Genomic DNA, 18,056 nt, shown 5'->3' on the forward strand with positions numbered 1-18,056 from the left:
AACGTCTGTCTGGTTGGTAGGGATTAGGCCAGGACAAGGATGCAAAGATGGGAAAGGAAATGGTTGATCAATTTAAAAAGCAGGAAACATTTGCGTCTAGTGCTGTCTGGACTGATTCTGTTTATCTAGGAACTTTCTGTACATTTGTCTTAACAAACATTAATTCACCGTAAGTTTGATCAACTCTTCCTGTTAAAACTAAATAATGTTCCAAAGAAAGTCTTCTCTCTCTCTCCTTAGCCTATCTCCTATCCTGGCTCCTCTCTTATCTCTCTGTAGCGTGAACCGAGCACACCTCATCATCGACACCCTAAAGGCCTGCTCGGATAAAAGGATGTCTTAAATAATATGTGTACGTCCAAATTGGTTCTGTCAATGAATAAAGGTATACTTTGTAAGTGTAGGTGTCTAATGCGACTTTATTGTGTGTATTTTATGATTGTCATATAACTAGAATATATTATTTCATTATATAATATATGAAACTATAGTTTTTCACATGAACTCTTAATGTTTTATTCAACACTTGATCTGAGGAAAACTGTTCATCTCTCGCAGATATATTTTGATGTACATCCTGTATGTGCTTGTGACAATTAGGTACTTGAATATGAATTTAAAGGAAGTAGACAGAAAGAGGAAGTGATGTTAAGTATGTTCTGATCTTCTCTAAACGTCTTCCTTGAACTATCCGCGTGTATTTATAACCCATCTGTGTGGCTCCTTTCTTGTATATAAAGACAGACAAGAGGACTTAAAACGAGGACTTAATTAGGGGTTTACTGGATGTGATTGATGTATTATGTACTGTCTTAAATATAAAATATTTGAACAGAACTTAAGACGTATTAATAGCCAACATTGAAGGTTGGCATAGCCATCATAAAGGCTTAGAGTTTGGGGACAGTTCAATGAAATATAGTCTATTATTATCAATATATTATTATGTTATATACCGTATTGAGATTAACATTCAGGTGGATAATGATGAATTGGATAGTGTTTACAGCCGTTTTTGTTTCTTATTTATTTGTGTTTTATGTGATATCTTCTTCCCCCTCCTTATTACTATATGCATTGTTTTAGTCTGTGTTTGTCTGATTCTTGTCTATTTGTTTCTTGTGTGTAACACCAAGGACCATGCTGGAAATAAGTATTTTACTTTGTGTGTGTGTGTGTGTGTGTGTGTGTGGCCATGTTTTGTGTTACTCAGTGACACTGGCTAGTTCTCTTTAACCCCAGTGTTAATGAGCACTAGTGCACTGCTTACGGTGGAAATATAAAAGAGAAGGGTATATTTCATATCAGTGACACTAGAACCAGGTCCTCCATGGTGGATGAGCTGTAATCATACACCGGGGCACCCTGCACTCTGATATTGAATTATGTTTGCCTTTCATTTGGGGCTCCGAAGGGATGCAAAAACAATCGCCATTAGTCACGGTGGCCGCGTCGCCACGCAGAGACACATCCACATGCTAATCAGATGCAGGGGCCGCTTGCACGCAAAGCTGACACACACACACACACACATTTTTTTTTTATACTCTATAAATGGAAATACCAAACTGATGCCTGTGCTGCACATCAGCGGAAGATTTAGCAGAAGTGGCTTCCTGTTCAGCGCTACTTATCAGAGGTGTAGACTGAGAACAGAAATAGCACCCGACATGTGAAGGGCAAATTCACTTTACAGAGAAGATGTGGAAAAAGTCGGACTCCTGTTTGAGAACTGAAGTTCAGATGGCTTTATTAGGTGTTCTGTCCGTGCAGACAGAGAAAGTCTAAACAGCTAATTTAATTCCTAAGGCTCTTGTTCTTTTAAATAGTCCAGTGAGGCAACATCCTATAAAATACATCTTAATTAAAACCCATCAGATAAATGTAGATATACATACATACCCAGTAGCCCAGTAACCGGCAGCATTGACACATTGTTTCATTATGATTCTGAAGGTGGCCGCTCAGTGACCAGCAGATAGTGATCTTAATACCAGCTAAGATCTGTAACTCAAACTGGTCATTCCTGACTAATGTACGAAGCAACATTTAAACTAACGTACAAGCCCGCCTGCAATGTTATTTACCCCCACAAATTGTTTTAGATGTATAAAAAAAATAGGAATTATAATATATTAATAATGTCATTGTTTTTGTTTGCGGCCACCTGATAATATAAGGGGGCCTGTAAGGGGCCACCTTTAGTAAACAGTCATAAGGGCCGGTCGCAGGATAGCGTTGACATTGGCAATCGTGTAGCGGCAGCCTATGACTGGCAAACACTAAATTCAAGTTAATGGCGACTCAAATATACTCAAATACTATCAATTTTTAATGTATATCATGCCCTGATGCAAAGTGAGTTTCCCTTGCGGGACGATAAAATATGAGCTGAACGGGCTGCGTATGTAATGCATCTTCTGGTTCTGGTTTGATTAAATCCCTCTCACTACGCAGAAGGCCCTCCCTGCACAGCCGTCTCAACAACGTGGAGAGGTAATTGGGGGATTTGGGATGTTACATATCGTACTCTTGACGTTCAAATGGTTTTTTTTGCCAATACAATTATTGCAGTTATTAATAAGCTTGCATTCATTTCAATGTTATATAAACTATGTCCTATATGTCTTGGAAAATATTTAAATAAAGATAGGGGTTAACGTTAAACCATGTCAAATGATTATAAAACCTCTTTGTTCACTGTACAATCATTCCCTGAGTGTAAACAATCACAAACAATGGCAGTAAATAAAAAAAACACTAAATCATTTTCCCGGTGCTTTCCTGCCGGTGTCTCGGTGCGTTAACCACATTTATTTTCCATCCGGTCGCGGCAGTTGTTATGGCAGGTTTCTCCGTGTGGACCCCCTGCTGTGATTACCCCATCATTTAAGAGCCATAAAAAGGGATTAGTTAACAAGCGCTTATAGTTGGCCCCTCCCGGGCTCCTCTGCTGAGGCCCCGTAAAAGCAGACCATTAGATAAATAATTCCAGGTAATAAACAGCCTTGGCCGTACCGTAACTCCTGTAATCATGTCCTCCTCTTCCTCCCGAAGCTCCTCCAGCATGTGTAGTGTAGTTACCAGGCTTTGGCCAGGAGGGGGCCAGGGGTTTGGAGCGGCTTCTCCTCTGTTATGTAATGTGATGCATAGCTCCTGAGGGAAAGCCCAGGAATGACCACGCCTTTTGTTCACACACTGCGTCACAACCCCTCTTAATGTGGAGTATCAAAACTCAACACCCAAGAAGAGCATACTCAACAAGACAGGACAGGCTGTGAGGTGGAGACGGATCGTCCTGCCTGATTTGGGCCCCTGAAGGTACAGGCCCCCTGGAGTAACGTGGCCGTACACAGGGACATCGGTCACCAATGGGGCTTATCCCTGCGAGTCTGGTTATGGAGAAACACAGAAGAAGAAAGCCTGAGTCAGGGAAACGTCATGGATGGACAAGCTGTTCTGAAACGCCATCACCAGCACCACCGTCACCATAATCACCATCACCGCCACTCTCTCTCTCATCACGACCACCACCAACAAGTGAGAGAACGCAGAAGAGTGGTGGAGACTTGGTAGGTAAAGCGATGCTCACCTGGTGGGGGTTGCCATTGTGACCTTGGTGCCTGTGGGTGTGGTGGCCGTGGGGTGGGTGACCCGTGGCTCTGGGATGGTGTGGGCTGGCGTGCAGGTGGAGGCGCTGGCCGGCGGGCAGGTTGGCGGTGGGTCGGGGAACAGTTCTGTTGGGGGACCTGTCGTGAGTCCGCTCCCGGGGCAGCGCCTGGAACTGGGACATGGGGATGACCTGGGGAGGGGGGGGAGGCCGCTGCAGGGCAGCCTGGGTCTGCTGGTTCCGGTTCTGGAAAGTCTGGGCGTGCCGGGTGTGGGCCTGGAGAGCTTCCTGGGTCAGTGGGTTCCCGTTTGACCGGGGGGCGGTTTCACCCTGCTGACGGTGGGTTGTGGGTGGTGCCACCACCACCGCCGCCTGGGGGAGGGTCTGGAATGGTTGGGTCTGGGGGAGGGGCTGGGACGGCCGGGTCTGGGGGAGGGGCTGGGACGGCCGGGTCTGGGGGAGGCTCTGGAGCAGGTCTTGGGACGGTTGGGTCTGGAGGAGGTGGTTGGGATCGGCCATGGCTCTTGTATCCAGGCTCCGTGTTGTAATCGGTTGCTGCTGAGTCACGTGACCTCTTGGCTCGGTGGCGGTCTCCCTGACGACCCGTTGGGGGCTGTAGTCGTGTGTGCGCTCCCTCTGTGCACGAGGGGCATCATGCGAGTGGTGTGACAGGGAAGCGGGGGGGCGTCTGCCTGGCGTCTGCCTGGTGTCCGTCGTCCCTTCCTGTCTGCCCCGGCCCTCAGGGTTGACCCTGCCCGGTTCGGAAGCCCTGGTGTGGGCTAGCGGGGGATTCTGGGTAGTGTAGTTTGAGCCATCCGACCTGGTGCCGTTAGGGTACGCCGGCGTCCCCCGCAGGAGGTCCCAGGGGGCGTGGCCTTGTGAGCGGCTGCCGGTTTGGCCGCCGTCCCCAGACCTGCTGCTGGGCCCTCGCTCTCGCCGGTCGGCGTGTGCGTCGGCGCTTCGATGGGAGGGGTGTGTGTTGCTGTGCGGGTCGGCGTGCCGTTGGGCGGGGTGTGTGTCGGCCCTGGGACTGCTCCTGTGGGAGTAGCCGGTAGGAACCAGCGATCGGCCGCCGGGATCCTCGCGATCAAACACTCGCTCCGCAGGGTCGGAGCGTTGCCTTCTGGGATCGTCGCCGGAACGCCGGGCGTCACCCGGTAGGGTGTGGCCGGTCTCGGTACCCGGAAGGGGCTGAGCCCCGGGGGGGAAGGAGTTGAGGTTGAAGTGCATGGTGGGGAGTGTTCCCGTGGCGCCCCCTGGCTGGGGTCCGAGGTTGACCTGGACGGTGGGGGGCTGGGAGCCGTCCCGCGCGGCCCCCTGGACCAGGATGTTGGGGTTCTGCGGCGCTGTGCGTGAAAGCGTGTTCGCGGCAGTGGAGCGAGAGAAGCCCAGGTTGTCGATGCCGTCGGGGGGGAAAGTGGCGCTGGTTGGTAGGAGCCGAGCGTCGCCCTGATGATGACGGTACCGAGGCGGGAGGTTTGGGTCCCTGTCCGGGGGGAGGGTGGTGTTGTCGGGGGGCCGGTGGTTGTATTGCTGGGGGAGGGTGTAGTGGTGGTTGGGCTGGTGGAGAGGGGGGTCCGATCCCTGGACCACCTCTCTGTTGCCCAGAGGAGCGGGGGGCTTCAGAACAATAACAGAGAGGGAGGGGAGGAGGTGGCAGTTAATCATGAGCAGCTCTTTAGCCCCACCCCATGGACAACATGAAGACCAACATGGAGGCCAACAGAAGGTCAACAAAACATGTAAACATGGAGACCAACAGAACATTGAAACATGGATACCAACAGAGAATGTAAACATGAAGACCAACATGGAGACCAACAGAACATGTCAACATGGAGACCAACATGGAGAGTAACATGTTAACATGGAGGCCAACTGAGAATGTCAACATGGAGACCAACAGAACATCTCACCACTGGCTGGGGCACTCCGTTGGTCTTCAGGATCTGTTCATTACGCCTCCGTCTCAGATCAGCTAAGAGAAGAGAGGCAGCAGTAGTACTATAGTACTCATAGCGCAGTGCGTATAGTGTAGTACTTATGGTATAGTATAGCACTCATAGTATAGTATGTGGAATATAAAGCACAGCAAAGTAACCTATACTTTCCCTTTTCCCTAACCCTCAGCTGGCATGGTCAAAGTAACTCTAGCTCTTACCCTAAACCTTACAGCAGGTGTGTGCATGAGTGATTGTCTCACCCCTCCTCCAGCACACCAGCAGCAGAATGAGCAGGATGATCAGGAGCAGCGCGGCCAGGGAGCCAATCACAATGCCCGCAACCTCCCCTCCACTCAGACAAGTCTCTGGGTGAGGAGGGAGAGGGAGAGGGAGAGGGAGAGGGAGAGAGAGAGAGAATCATAGAGAATCATAACATGCTGCTTTGTTCAAATGCTTTAACAACATATAATCACATATTATGTATATATGACCTGCTTATATATGACCAGAGTATACAGGAGAGATGGTCGAATAGAGAAACGGTTCTAAAAATATAATGATTAAATGAAAGAGAGAGAGCATGAAAGAGAGAGAGGTGAAGGAGTAAATTAGCAGAAAGTTGCTGAAAGACTTATACTCCAAACACATTCTCCTCCGATCAATCGTCAGGGCCAACATGACGGTTACCCACACTCCACCTCTTCCAGAGGTCGTAACTCACGCACGACTTCCACTTCTGTCGACTGATTTGACATGCCTCCCGTGATGGCGTTTCGAGCCAGGCAGGTGTAGCGGCCGCTCTGATTGGCAGAGACCGCCTGCACGCCTAGCACACCGCTGTCTGGTTGGACGGTGGCCACGGGTCGCCCGTCTTGTTGCCACGAGAACAGGGCGGGGGGGAGGGACACTGACACGCAGGTGAGGGTGATGGTCTGGCCTAGCACCGTATCACCGCCACCCACACAGTCCACCGGTAGATCCTTGGTCAGCACCGGAGTGTCTGGGCCATCTACACACACACACACACACACACACACACACACACACACACACACACACACACACACACACACACACACACACACACACACACACACACACACACACACACACACACACACACACACACAGTTCTAATAGGTCATGCTACTACAGTCGAACAATGGTTATAATAGTACACGGTACTACAATACTGTTATAACAGTACTAACAGTACTGTAGTATAACAGCGCGGTACTCACAGTAGACAGTGAGGGTCTGCGTGGCGCTGCGGGCGCTGACAGCGTTGCTAACGGTACACGAGTACTCCCCAGCATCACCACGGCGACCCGGGTCGATGACCAGCGACCCTCCCGAGATGCTGATCCGGGGGCCGGTGGCGAGGGCCGCGCCCTGGAACCCCCAGGCCACCGTTACCTCCGTCCCCGTGGCGAACGAGCAGGTGAGAGAGATGTTACTACCCTCCACCGCCACCGGGGGCACCGCCAGACTCACCCCCGACACCGCCACTGAGAGGAGACAGGATGAGGTGGTGCTTTATTAGAATCTACTTATCTCCATTTAGCGGCAGTGTCGTGAGATGGATGAGATAGGATGAGGTCGTACTTTATTATCTGATTCATAAAGTCTGATGATTATTACTATCTACTACTTTTCTAGATTTAGCAGCGGTGTACGAGACTCACCCCCAACCGACCGCCATCTTAATGAATCCTGAGTGACTGGCTGAATACTTAGTTACATTTGCACAGCAGAGAGCAGGGATTAGGGGACAGCTAGAATGTTCTCGATTTCTGTTCAGAGTTTCGTTTGCTGGTGAATCTGAGGAAAAGGGTTGATGTATTTTTTTTTTCATCCAAGGAAAGGACCTCAAAAAACCTAGTACCAGCATGAGGCATATCAAAGAAATGTTCTGGGAGGGACCAGAACAAGGTAAGCATGGTGAAATTCTATGGACCCCAATATGAAGCACTTCTTTAGAGGTACATGGGAGACACACTGTGCTAGCTAGGGACCTGGGATGGTTAAAATAGCATTGTTAAGTATATTCAAAATTTCACAGGACTCAAAGCTCAGCCGGGCAAGGTAGCAGATTTCCCTGAAGGAACATTAACACAATTTCATTTGTCTCCCGCGAAGAGATCCAGCGGGGAGCGATCCAGAGATGGCTCCAGGACAACAACATCTGGAGAAGCTAAACATTCAATACCAGCACCGGCCACCAGAAGGCGCAACACATGTTACAATGCTGACCAGGGAGTCGTTATCATATCAGGACTACTCAACTGCATGGCATTATAATAATAAAATTAAACCCAAATGGTTGGTTAATTATATTATTCACCACACCCTAACCCCCTCATCCCTTCATAGATGGACTAGACTATGCACCCCATAGCCTGACCCCGGCACTAAGCCACACCTCCTTACCGAAGACCTGGAGCTGGACGGATTTGGAGTTAGTGGCGAGGCCTGTGCTGATGCTGGGGTCGACCTGGACTCTGTAGTTCCCGGCGTCGGCCAGCTGAGCGGTGCTGATGCGGAGCTGGTTGCGGGTGACGGAGACCCGGCCCACGAACTGGGCGGGCGTGTTGACCGTCCCAGCCCCTCCGGACCACAGCGCCAGCGGGGTGCTGCCTCCGGGGTAATCCCATTTCACCAGCACCACGTCTGGAAGGTTGATGATGGTGAAGAGGATGTCTGTGCCAGTTTGGACCAGAACCGGGTCGGTCTGGAACTCGATGGAGACCGGCTCCTGGGACAGACTGAACCGCACCAGGACTAGACAGGATAGGTTGAGATGTAGAACCATTTACAACTATGGAAACTATGGGAATACACTTTGTAAATATATTTATTCTTCAGTAAGGAGATAGGGGTTAGACATCTTGCCCAAGGACGCCTACAGGTAGACTGGACTGTGGACTGTGGGGTTCAAACCATGTCCCATTGGCTGGGAGTCAGAGACCCTTACCTCTAGACATCATAAAATGGGGGTATAAACTGGTAACATTTGGGTTGATTTTTATTTAATTTTCTTTCATGTGGACTATCACTGCCTGTCACGGTCTCTCTCACTCTCCAGAATTGTTCACATCACTGACTGCAAAAGGTCCCTAAACACTTCCATCCCTGAACGTGTCTGTTCACTTTGTCCTTTTATAGACAATAGTCTACTAGATCCATGTACAAGTAAAAACGAAACATGACACATACATGTTCAGGTAATGTCACCATTTGGATCTAAATCTAACTCTTCAATAGGGCGACGAACCCATCGTGTACCCCGCACGGAGGAGTGGTTTACATAGGATCATAAAACAATCCAGATGAAATAGCTAATCGATACGTCCTAGACGGGTTGAACGATTTGTTTTACGAGGTTGGCATCGCGGAGCGTTGTTACAGCAGCCAACATCAAGATGGATTGTTTTCCAAGTCATGACCCTTATCTATTATCATAAAACACAACACATCCGTGTTGGTGTCAGTATAAAAATATTCAAAGAAATTCTTTAGTCTGGGTAGACCACAACGCCCACAAATACTAAAGTCCAAGTGGCTCCACTGGTTTTACAGCCTCGTCCAAGATCGCTTTTCAGAAATAGAAACGTGGGAAAGCTACGTTATTTGCACGGTAGATATGTTCTATGTTTAAACATGAGTGAACATTTCACGTTTTGTTTAAATGGTGCAGTGAGGATGATGATAAGATTAATATTTCACCTGTCAGAGAGACGAGGAGCAGCGGGTTCATCTCTTCAGTCCGGGGCGACCTGAAACATGTTAAACATTTACCTTCACAATATAACCCTACATGAACTGTCACACACACATATGGTAGGCCTACGCTATTAATAATTGGTCATAGTTAATTATAGACCATTTTCACTGAGGCATCATCGTAGGACTCAAGTGTTATGAGCGACAACTGTTATTGTGCTACGATGAAGCCTCTGTGAAAAGGGTGTTAGTCATCGACTTACCAAATGCTCCTTTCTCAGCCGTCATGTTTTTAAGTAGGCTACGGGGTTTGTTCAAACTTCGTTACTGTCTTGTTTGGCTTCATTCTACTTCCTCTTATTCAGAGGTGGGCTACCTGTCTAGACGCACCTGTCTCTTAAAGGGACCGTAGCGTTTATTTTCCTAGCATACTTTCTTCAACATATCGCCGTTGATTGTTAAAAAGCTATGAAAGAAATCATAGCTATTATTTTTTAAATGTATGTCGATTATTTTACTTTTTTAATTTTTAATTTTACTTTTTTTTTGTCGATTATTTTACTTTGACACATTTTGTCAGCAGCCATATACTTTTACGATAATGAGTTTAGTTGAATAGTGGAATATTAATGTATTGGCTAAGTGCAGTCGATTATCGATGTGTCGAATAGGCTACAAAACGGAATTTTCGACTTGTTTTTACAACAAAAGTCTACATGTGTAGGCACCTACTTATTTATTTACTTGAGAATAGAAAGGGGAAGAAATAAAGGGTTTTTTTCTGTCTGGTATTTTACCGCCATCTGCTGGTCGGATAGATAACTGCACACATTCCAATAACGTGACACAATTAACACTTCTTTGTACTGCGACTGTTTGTTTATATTCAGGATAGAAAGCTTTTGCAAATGAGGAACAAATAAAGGCCTACATATTCTAAGGCCCCAATGATTAAACTAAGATAAAATACACACATAGGCTAATACTTACTGTACAGATACTGTAGCAGGAATTATCTACGAGTTATGCCTGGAACACAAACATTATTCATCCGTAGTAGAATGGACGTTTGGACTTGCTGTACAAAGACTTTTATACGGCGGGAACCCTGACATTGTTTACCGTTTCCCCTTCACATAATACAGTATTATGCAGCTGGTGTTCTTTATCTGGTTAAGTTCTCACCATAGAGAGTAGAGAGACAGGGATAACATAGTCCATAAGGAGAGGGAGAGAGAGAGAGAGAGAGAGAGAGAGAGAGAGAGAGAGAGAGAGAGAGAGAGAGAGAGAGACACTTATAACGGTATACAGTACAGTACCCCAGTAGGTTACACGGAGGCAGGGATGGTCGGGCTCTACTCTACTGAAGTAGGCCTACAGTAGAGTCCAGAAAGGGGAGGAGGCGTGCCCTTAGTAAACAAGTGACGCCTTAAGTTTTGGAAGTGCAGGGAGATAGAGGGAAGTTGACTGCAGTGAAAGAGAGCGAGGTTGTGGTTGTGTTAGTGCAGGAGTACATATCGGTGAGGAAACCCGGATAGTGCTAGTTACGGCAGTAAACAGCACTAGCAGTGTTTTATTTATATTAAGCGCTCTTTCTCTCTCGCTCTCCCGTGCTCTGTCTCTCATCGTTCTCTTTCTCTCCCCATCGTCTGGAAAAGGAGACGGTAGGTTTGTTTTGTTGGGTTGAAATAACTAAGCGCTACAGTGTTACTGTTGAATCTCTCATTTTAGTCTGCGGGCTGTTTTCTAAGTCTTGCGTTAATACTTTACAAAGGGTTTTATAATGCGTTAACTTCACTCTGACAAGAGGGAAGAGAGAGACTGGGAGAGGGAAAGAAAGGGGTGGATGAGAGAGAAAGGGGACGAAGAGAGAGAGAGGTGTGTGAGAGCGGCTAGAGAGAGAGAGACATTCCTGTTGTGTTCAATTCTCATTAACAGGACTGATGGATCTGCAGGCAGCAGCAGCTACAATACTTCTACTAGGTAACACACAAACACAACCATACAACCCACGCACACAAACACACACACACACACACCTGTATTGAATTGTACATTATTTATTTTAAAGGAAATATTTACAAAACAACGATGTTTTGTAAATATGATGATGTTTTATGACAGAAAATAAAATCTGTACAAAAAACGTAACAAAACAGAAGTACTGTCATGTCCACCAGCGAAGTTGACAACCTGCATTTGTTGTGTGTGTGTGTGTGTGTGTCTGTCTGTCTGTCTGTAATGTGTGTGGTATGTTGTGTCTCTGATGTGATTGGGATATGCATGTGTGTGTTACGTTGTGTTTCACCTGTGTTGTATATTTGTGTGTGTTCTCTGCAGTGTGCGGGGCCAACTGTATGTCTGTGACCATCCTGAACCTGGACCCCTCCCATGTGATCCAGGGCTCCAACCTGGTCCTCCATGCCCGCATTGACCACGGGCCCCTGGAGACGGTTGCTACGGTAACCTGGGAGCGGGAGCCAGAGACGGGGGACACTAAGGGTAGAGAGGTGCTGGCCTCCTGCTCCCCGGGGGGTCTGGCATGCCCTGGTCACATGACCCTCGACGGGCAGTTCACGTCATTGAGGGTCAATTCGTTCAGTGGAGACGACGGTGGAATTTACTCGCTGACGGTGTCGGACCAGAGGGGGGTGCCCACCAGGGCCTACTGTGTCGTCCGCGAATACGGTAAGACTACCTGTCCTACTGGTTAGAATACTGTAGGACTGTCTCTCATACTGGTTAGAATACGGTAGAACTTCCTCTTATGCTGTTTAGTATACGGTAAGACTACCTGTCATACTGGTTAGAATACAGTAGGCCTACCTCTCATTCTGGTTAGAACACAGTAGGATTGTCTCTCATACTGGTTAGAATACAGTAGATTGTCTCTCATACTGATTAAAATACAGTAGGCCTACCTCTCCTACTGGTTAGAATACAGTAGGATTGTCTCGTTCTGGTTAGAATACGGTAGGATTACCTCTGATTCTGGTTAGAATACATAAGGACTAATTCTCATACTGTTTGAATATACTATACTAGGCCTCCCTTACCTACTGGTTAGAATGTGGTATAACGGCTACCTCTCATTCTGTCGGTTTAGAGTACAGTAGGACCGCCTCTCAAAACGGGTTGGAACACAGTAGAACTACCTTACAGACTCTTTACAATAGGGTAGGAGTCACTCACTACTATATAGTATTGTGTTACTGTTAGTACTGTTATACTATATAGTATATATATAGTATAGTATAGTATATAGTATAACAGGGTTAGGGGTAGGGTTAGTGTCTGTACTTTTCAACCAATAAACCATCAACTATGATATAGATAATACAGCCAAGACGGCATTACATAGATTGTTGCTAGATACCTGCTATCTGCAGGTAACCTATGATACATGGTCTGAATAAAAATGTTGGCAGGCGTGTCTTGCTATGTGGGCGTGTCCTCTTCCTCTGTGGGCGTGTCCTCTCCCTGTGTGGTCGTGTCCTCTCCCTCTGTGGGCGTGTCCTCTCCGTTTGTGGGCGTGTCCTCTCCCTGTGTGGTCGTGTCCTCTCCGTTTGTGGGCGTGTCCTCTCCCTGTGTGGGCGTGTCCTCTCCATGTGTGGGCGTGTCCTATCCCTGTGTGGGTGTGTCCTTACCTATAATGGCGTGTCCTACAGAGCCGGTGCATCACGTGTCAGTGGGCGTCAACGACTCCCACTCGTCGCTGGTCTGCACCGAGGCCTGGGGTACCGACCCCACCTTCAGCTGGCTCCACGAGAGAGCCGCCGTCACCGCCGCGCTCGGCCGCGTCTCCCCCGACGGCAAGACGCTGGCAGTCAGCCACTCACCGCTCTGCGGACACTTCACCTGCGTGGTTAGCAACAAGCTAGGCTACAGCTCGGCCACGTACACCGCAGGTAAACATTCTAGAATGCCAACGGGCGCCGCGATACACCCCGCAGGTTAAAAGGCTGGGCTACCGCTTATTAAGACGTGGCATATCGACCATGCCTGGTGATATCACATGTCAGTTATGGATCACTGGAGGTGGTTAAATGAAGGTTGGTTTTATTGACCGGTTTTATCCTGTGGTTGCAGCTCCTTGCGAGGCGGCGGAGTCTAGGGGCCTCACGATAGTGGTGGTGTGTATCGTTATGCTGCTGCTGCTGGCTATGGGGATGGCAGCTCTACTGTGGTGGTACGGTACTGGTTATGGTCACTAGTTATTTGAGTAATTATGCAACTAGTTCTTTGAACTCAAAATTAGTTTCTTTTATGATACTAGTTTGATCTTTGGTTTGGTTTTCTTGCAGGAGGCGGCGGCTACTCCGCAGCAGAGGAGAATGTCTGCACAACCTGCTGGAAAACATCTAGAGTCACCCGCCCATACAGGAAGTGACCTGACCACTAGGGTGGGACTTCCTGTCCATTCAGTGCTTTGGACAATGTGAAGTGTGAATGGAATCTAAAGATGGACTTATTCATTTTTATACTTCACAAACACGACTAACCCTTTATTCCAATCAGAACTAATTTTCTAACGTCTTTTCTACATGGTATTGGTCTACTGGGAGGCAGAATAAAGCCCTGCAATGTGACTCCCTCACTGAAGCAGCTTATTATTGGCAATCAAAGATAAGAATAATGAAGTGTTATAGCTTAGTGGGATGCTTCTAATTGGAAAACAAGTCCATATTTTCCTAAATCCTCTCCCAAGCCCTTGGTTTGCCATACCCTTCTCTACACATTCCTATTCACATGTTCAAGTGTTTCGGAGATGAGACTTCCCTGACTTGACTGTTGGTTTTCCGTCCAACAGTAAAGTTGACAGACGCTAAATGGAACCTGGCTGTAGAGAGAGTTTGGCAACAGACAGGAGGCAGTAAAGAGGAGAGTTCATGTTGAGGACGAGGGGTACGACAGGAACGGTTACCATCTGTCACCCTGCCACATCGGGGACTCATAGCCAGAGATTAGATCTGCTCTGCTCTGTTATTCTGAAAATCTACTCTTGGAGGAAGTAAGTGCCGATAAAAGCACCTGGCCCTGCAGCGCTCAAAACAGACGGACGGAAGAATAAAATACCTTAGTTGTCCCCTTGGGAAGGGTGGCACAGGATAACTTTTTACCTGTACCTGCTGTTTATAAACCACACTATTAACATTTTACTAAATGTTCTACTACTTTTGATTCTACAAATAAAAACAATCCAGTAAGACTCGAACTCTCACACTAGCCGTAACAGTAGTCGTAATGCTTAGAAACATGTCAGAAATAGAAATGTCCACTGTGAGCTATCTCAGTGCCACAAGTTTTGAACAAAGAGACAGAGTAAGGGTCAGTAAAACCCAGAGAAACAAGGGAGGTTTGGAAGGCCAGGGGACCATCAGGAACGCTTCCACACGTCCACACTTCCTGCAGAGAGGCTGAAACCATAACACCATATTATGACCTCACTTCCTGCAGACGCCAAAAACCCCAACTTTCCATTAAGACCCCTCTTCCGCTGGGATTAAAAACAAAAAGCCCCCCCTCACACTCCCACAACACGCATACACACCCAAAACAAACGCACCAACCCACCCATGTTGTAATTATATCTAAGACCTAATAAGCCTGATATAACCATTGAGCACCACAGGAATTACCACTCCTCTAGGTTAGTGATTTGTGCCCCCATCTGACGAGCAGGTGAACTGCATCTGGTTCAGTACAGAGGCGGACATTTCTTAAAGGTGTAGTATGGGACTAGGCGTCAAGGTTTCAGATTGCAACAAACTGAATACACACCCCTCAGCCCTCTCTTACCACAGACGTAGGAGAAGCTACAGCTGCCTGTACTAGCATGTAATACGACAGCATCGAATAGGCAAGTTTCAAGTGACGAGTTTTCTTGACAAATTGTATTTAATAATATGTACTGTGTAAAACTATATGTAATAGATTTCAAGTAATATAGAAATTATGATTGTTCATTTTTCCACATTGCAATAGCTTTTTAGTTTCAAGAGTGGCCTCCACTCCTAAAGGTGTCATTCTAAGGTTATGAAAACAGGATTCTTATTGTCATCAGATTATAGGAAAATTAAAACACTTAATAAAATAGAATACACATAATCTATTACAACAATACAATGAGATTCATTTAATTGATATGGTTAAACTTCATATTGAACTGAAAATTCTAAAATGACTATTATTGTATTGTAACTGCCTGAATGAAAGGATTTATTTTTAAATCAAAGGAAAGGGTGTCTCTCCAGCATTAAACACATCACACAAACGTGCTAGACAGAGCAAAGCTTTTATTGCAAGTTTCAGTGAAGAAAGCACTTGAGAATGACACAAAGCAACAGCCAAAGGCTGACAACCTAAAAGAGAAGAACAGAAGCATTCTGGGTAACAGAGTCTTTGCAACATTGAAAAAATGTTGAGGGGTGAAGGTCCAAAGGTCGTAGTTTGAAGATCAGAAAGCTAATCTCTGGAGCGGCATTGGGTTCACAGTGGCTCCTGGAATGTAAACGTTGAAGAGAGGATAGTCTAGTGGTGAGGATGTTCGACTCTCGGCCGGAAGGTTCTGGGTTAGATCTCCTAATGTCCGCAGTCTACCTGTAGTCGTCCTTGAGCGAGATGCTCCCTAGCCCCCGATTGCTCCGTAATGACATGTAGCTAAAACTTGTAACTGTCACTGTAAATTGCTTTGAATAAAAGAGTGATGAATGACTAAATAGAGACAGAACCGGGACTCTATGCAGAGGGTTTGGCACCATCAACTCCTCTGGCCTATTCTATTCTAGCCTCTCTGGTCTGGTCTTGATTCGTCTGATCTGGTCTAGTCTAGTCTCAGTCTTTGGACTGCCCAGGTCTGGTGTCTCTGGTCTCCACCTCCTCCCCTGCACCTCCTCCATATCAGTGTGCTGTCGTTAAGGCATCATGAAGGAAGGGTCGGGGTGAACACGTGCCCTGCCTGCTCACCACAGAGACACTTCAAAGTGCTCTTGATACATACAGCATCATATATATATATATATATATATATATATATATATATTTATTTTTATTTTTTTAGTCACAATTTATTTATAGAACAATTAGTTTAAATAGGACAACAAAATATAGAGGGCTCAACATTTGAGTTTGGAGAAGACAAAATAAGATATTTACCTCTAAAATAGCTATAATAATATTGTAATCGAGTCAAGCGTTATTTGTCATAATAAAAGCAATACTTGCAATATTTGGGTCATTCAACATTTGCAGCATACAGAGGTACGTGAGGTGCAGTGTTTTAGTGATCTCTTGAAAGAACGTTTTGGTGTCTGAACAGGTACCCACAGAACTCTTGCTACTGCGCTGACTACACAGTGCAAGCTCAAACATGCTAGCTCTACCCATGCAATCTCCAATATGCTAGCTCCACCATGCTACCTCTACCATGCTAGCTCCAACATGCTAGCCCCATCATGCTAGCGCCAGTATGCAGGCTCCACAATGCTAGCTCCAACATAAGCAACTAGTTCCACTAACACAACCTTTCCAACGTATCTCATCGAATCGGAATCAGTACAGTTATTTTGAATGAAGGTTTGACTTAATATCCTGACTCTAATGCTGCTCTTCCATTAGCCCAGGCACAGTTAGAACCCCAGACATGCGTGTACGCAAACGTTGCTTTGGGCGCTGCAGTAGAGCAAAGCCTCATAGACGAGTCAGTCCCTAAAGAGCTAGTCCGGGTTCCAGACTATGTGGTAAAGAGCTTTCACTCACACAATACTTTGAAGATCTATTCTCGCTCTACTCAGATTTTGAAAGACTACTTCGTTCTTTGTGACCGCTCTTGCTCCATCTCGTTGTAAACCCAGAATGGTTCCTTCTGTACCGGAGACAAACCACTGGTTCAAGACTCGATGCACTGCCAAAGGAAAACCACTGAATACATGCAATGGTCAATCACCACCCGTTACTCCCCATTGGCACACTGAGACGGCGTAGTAACCCTTAAATGCACAAGAATGAAGTCAGTGTTGTAGATAAAAGATAAAGATCAAAGATAAAAGTCATTTAATTCCGAGGTCCTCATGAGAAAATAAAAATAATGTAGTTCACTTATTTCATTGGAGAGGAAAGGCACTTTCTGGGGTTGTCTCTCACACTAGCACTACTAGCTAGTTTTTAATATATTAGAATTACTAAAGCAGTGACAGTTCGATCTTTGCCTGTTCGAAACGGAAAAAAGCTTGGCCTCCGGTAATACTCTCTCATCCAGACATCTGAAAACTGAAAACTGAGCCTCCTTGGGTCCTCAGGAGAACACCCGCCCGGTATGAAGTCGATCGGATAAACGGTTGTCGAGAAAATAGAAAGACAGACAGTCGGATTAAGGGTTACTAGTTCATATCTGGACACCTTCAAAGAGAGAGCTTGAACTGTGGCAGTATTATGGAATAAATGATAACTGGTGGAAAAAAAAACCATTCAGCACCTCCTTGTAGTACCGATTTCTGGAAGGGCAAAACAAGTATTCAAAAATATAGCAGAGTACTTGATTAAGAACTTGAAATGTTAAGCTCAACCCTTGAGCTAAAAGGTTAGCTTCAAGCTTCAAGAGTCTTTGAATGGGATTTCTCTCTCTGCATGATGGGTGACCTTCCAGAAACCAGCTCGGAGCAGGAAACACATCTGATCTGTAAACATGTGTTCTGGTTCCTTAAAGATTTCAAAGACACCTCACTTGGCACCCCTCCACCTGAAACACCCCGTCCAGTTCCCCCTCCTCCACCAACACACAA

At 46.5% G+C, this 18,056-nt stretch overlaps 2 protein-coding genes across 2 annotated transcripts; one reads left to right on the forward strand and one right to left on the reverse strand.

The window, feature by feature from the left end:
* Window positions 1–3,258: 3,258 nt before the first annotated feature.
* Window positions 3,259–9,614, reverse strand: LOC311351979 (uncharacterized protein). The gene is made up of 9 exons (XM_084472149.1): window positions 9,540–9,614; window positions 9,280–9,329; window positions 7,984–8,334; window positions 6,795–7,061; window positions 6,275–6,562; window positions 5,814–5,918; window positions 5,527–5,588; window positions 3,593–5,230; window positions 3,259–3,392 (listed from the first exon to the last, which is right to left on the reverse strand). Exons 2-9 carry the CDS (start codon window positions 9,308–9,310, stop codon window positions 3,366–3,368), a joined length of 2,769 nt encoding a protein of 922 aa, XP_084328275.1. The 5' UTR covers window positions 9,311–9,329; window positions 9,540–9,614; the 3' UTR covers window positions 3,259–3,365.
* A 1,101-nt stretch (window positions 9,615–10,715) lies between these two features.
* On the forward strand, window positions 10,716–14,406 carry LOC311351610 (uncharacterized protein). Its single transcript, XM_084471787.1, has 6 exons — window positions 10,716–10,940; window positions 11,215–11,259; window positions 11,617–11,964; window positions 12,945–13,184; window positions 13,366–13,465; window positions 13,581–14,406. Exons 2-6 carry the CDS (start codon window positions 11,220–11,222, stop codon window positions 13,639–13,641), a joined length of 789 nt encoding a protein of 262 aa, XP_084327913.1. The 5' UTR covers window positions 10,716–10,940; window positions 11,215–11,219; the 3' UTR covers window positions 13,642–14,406.
* The last annotated feature ends 3,650 nt before the right edge of the window (window positions 14,407–18,056 follow it).

The sequence above is a fragment of the Micromesistius poutassou genome (assembly GCF_964030765.1).
Source record: "Micromesistius poutassou genome assembly, chromosome: 8".
NCBI classification, from domain to species: Eukaryota; Metazoa; Chordata; class Actinopteri; order Gadiformes; family Gadidae; genus Micromesistius; species Micromesistius poutassou.

Bases quoted from the DNA above. Each gene is read 5' to 3' on its own strand.
- LOC311351610 (XM_084471787.1), top strand. From the start codon at position 11,220: ATGGATCTGCAGGCAGCAGCAGCTACAATACTTCTACTAG. The intron at 11,260-11,616 runs GTAACACACAAA...TGTTCTCTGCAG, and splicing joins AGCTACAATACTTCTACTAG to TGTGCGGGGCCAACTGTATG. The intron at 11,965-12,944 runs GTAAGACTACCT...CGTGTCCTACAG, and splicing joins CTGTGTCGTCCGCGAATACG to AGCCGGTGCATCACGTGTCA.
- LOC311351979 (XM_084472149.1), bottom strand. From the start codon at position 9,310: ATGAACCCGCTGCTCCTCGTCTCTCTGACAG. The intron at 6,563-6,794 runs GTGAGTACCGCG...GTGTGTGTGTAG, and splicing joins GCAGACCCTCACTGTCTACT to ATGGCCCAGACACTCCGGTG. The intron at 5,919-6,274 runs GTGAGTTACGAC...CTCCTCACCCAG, and splicing joins GACAGAAGTGGAAGTCGTGC to AGACTTGTCTGAGTGGAGGG.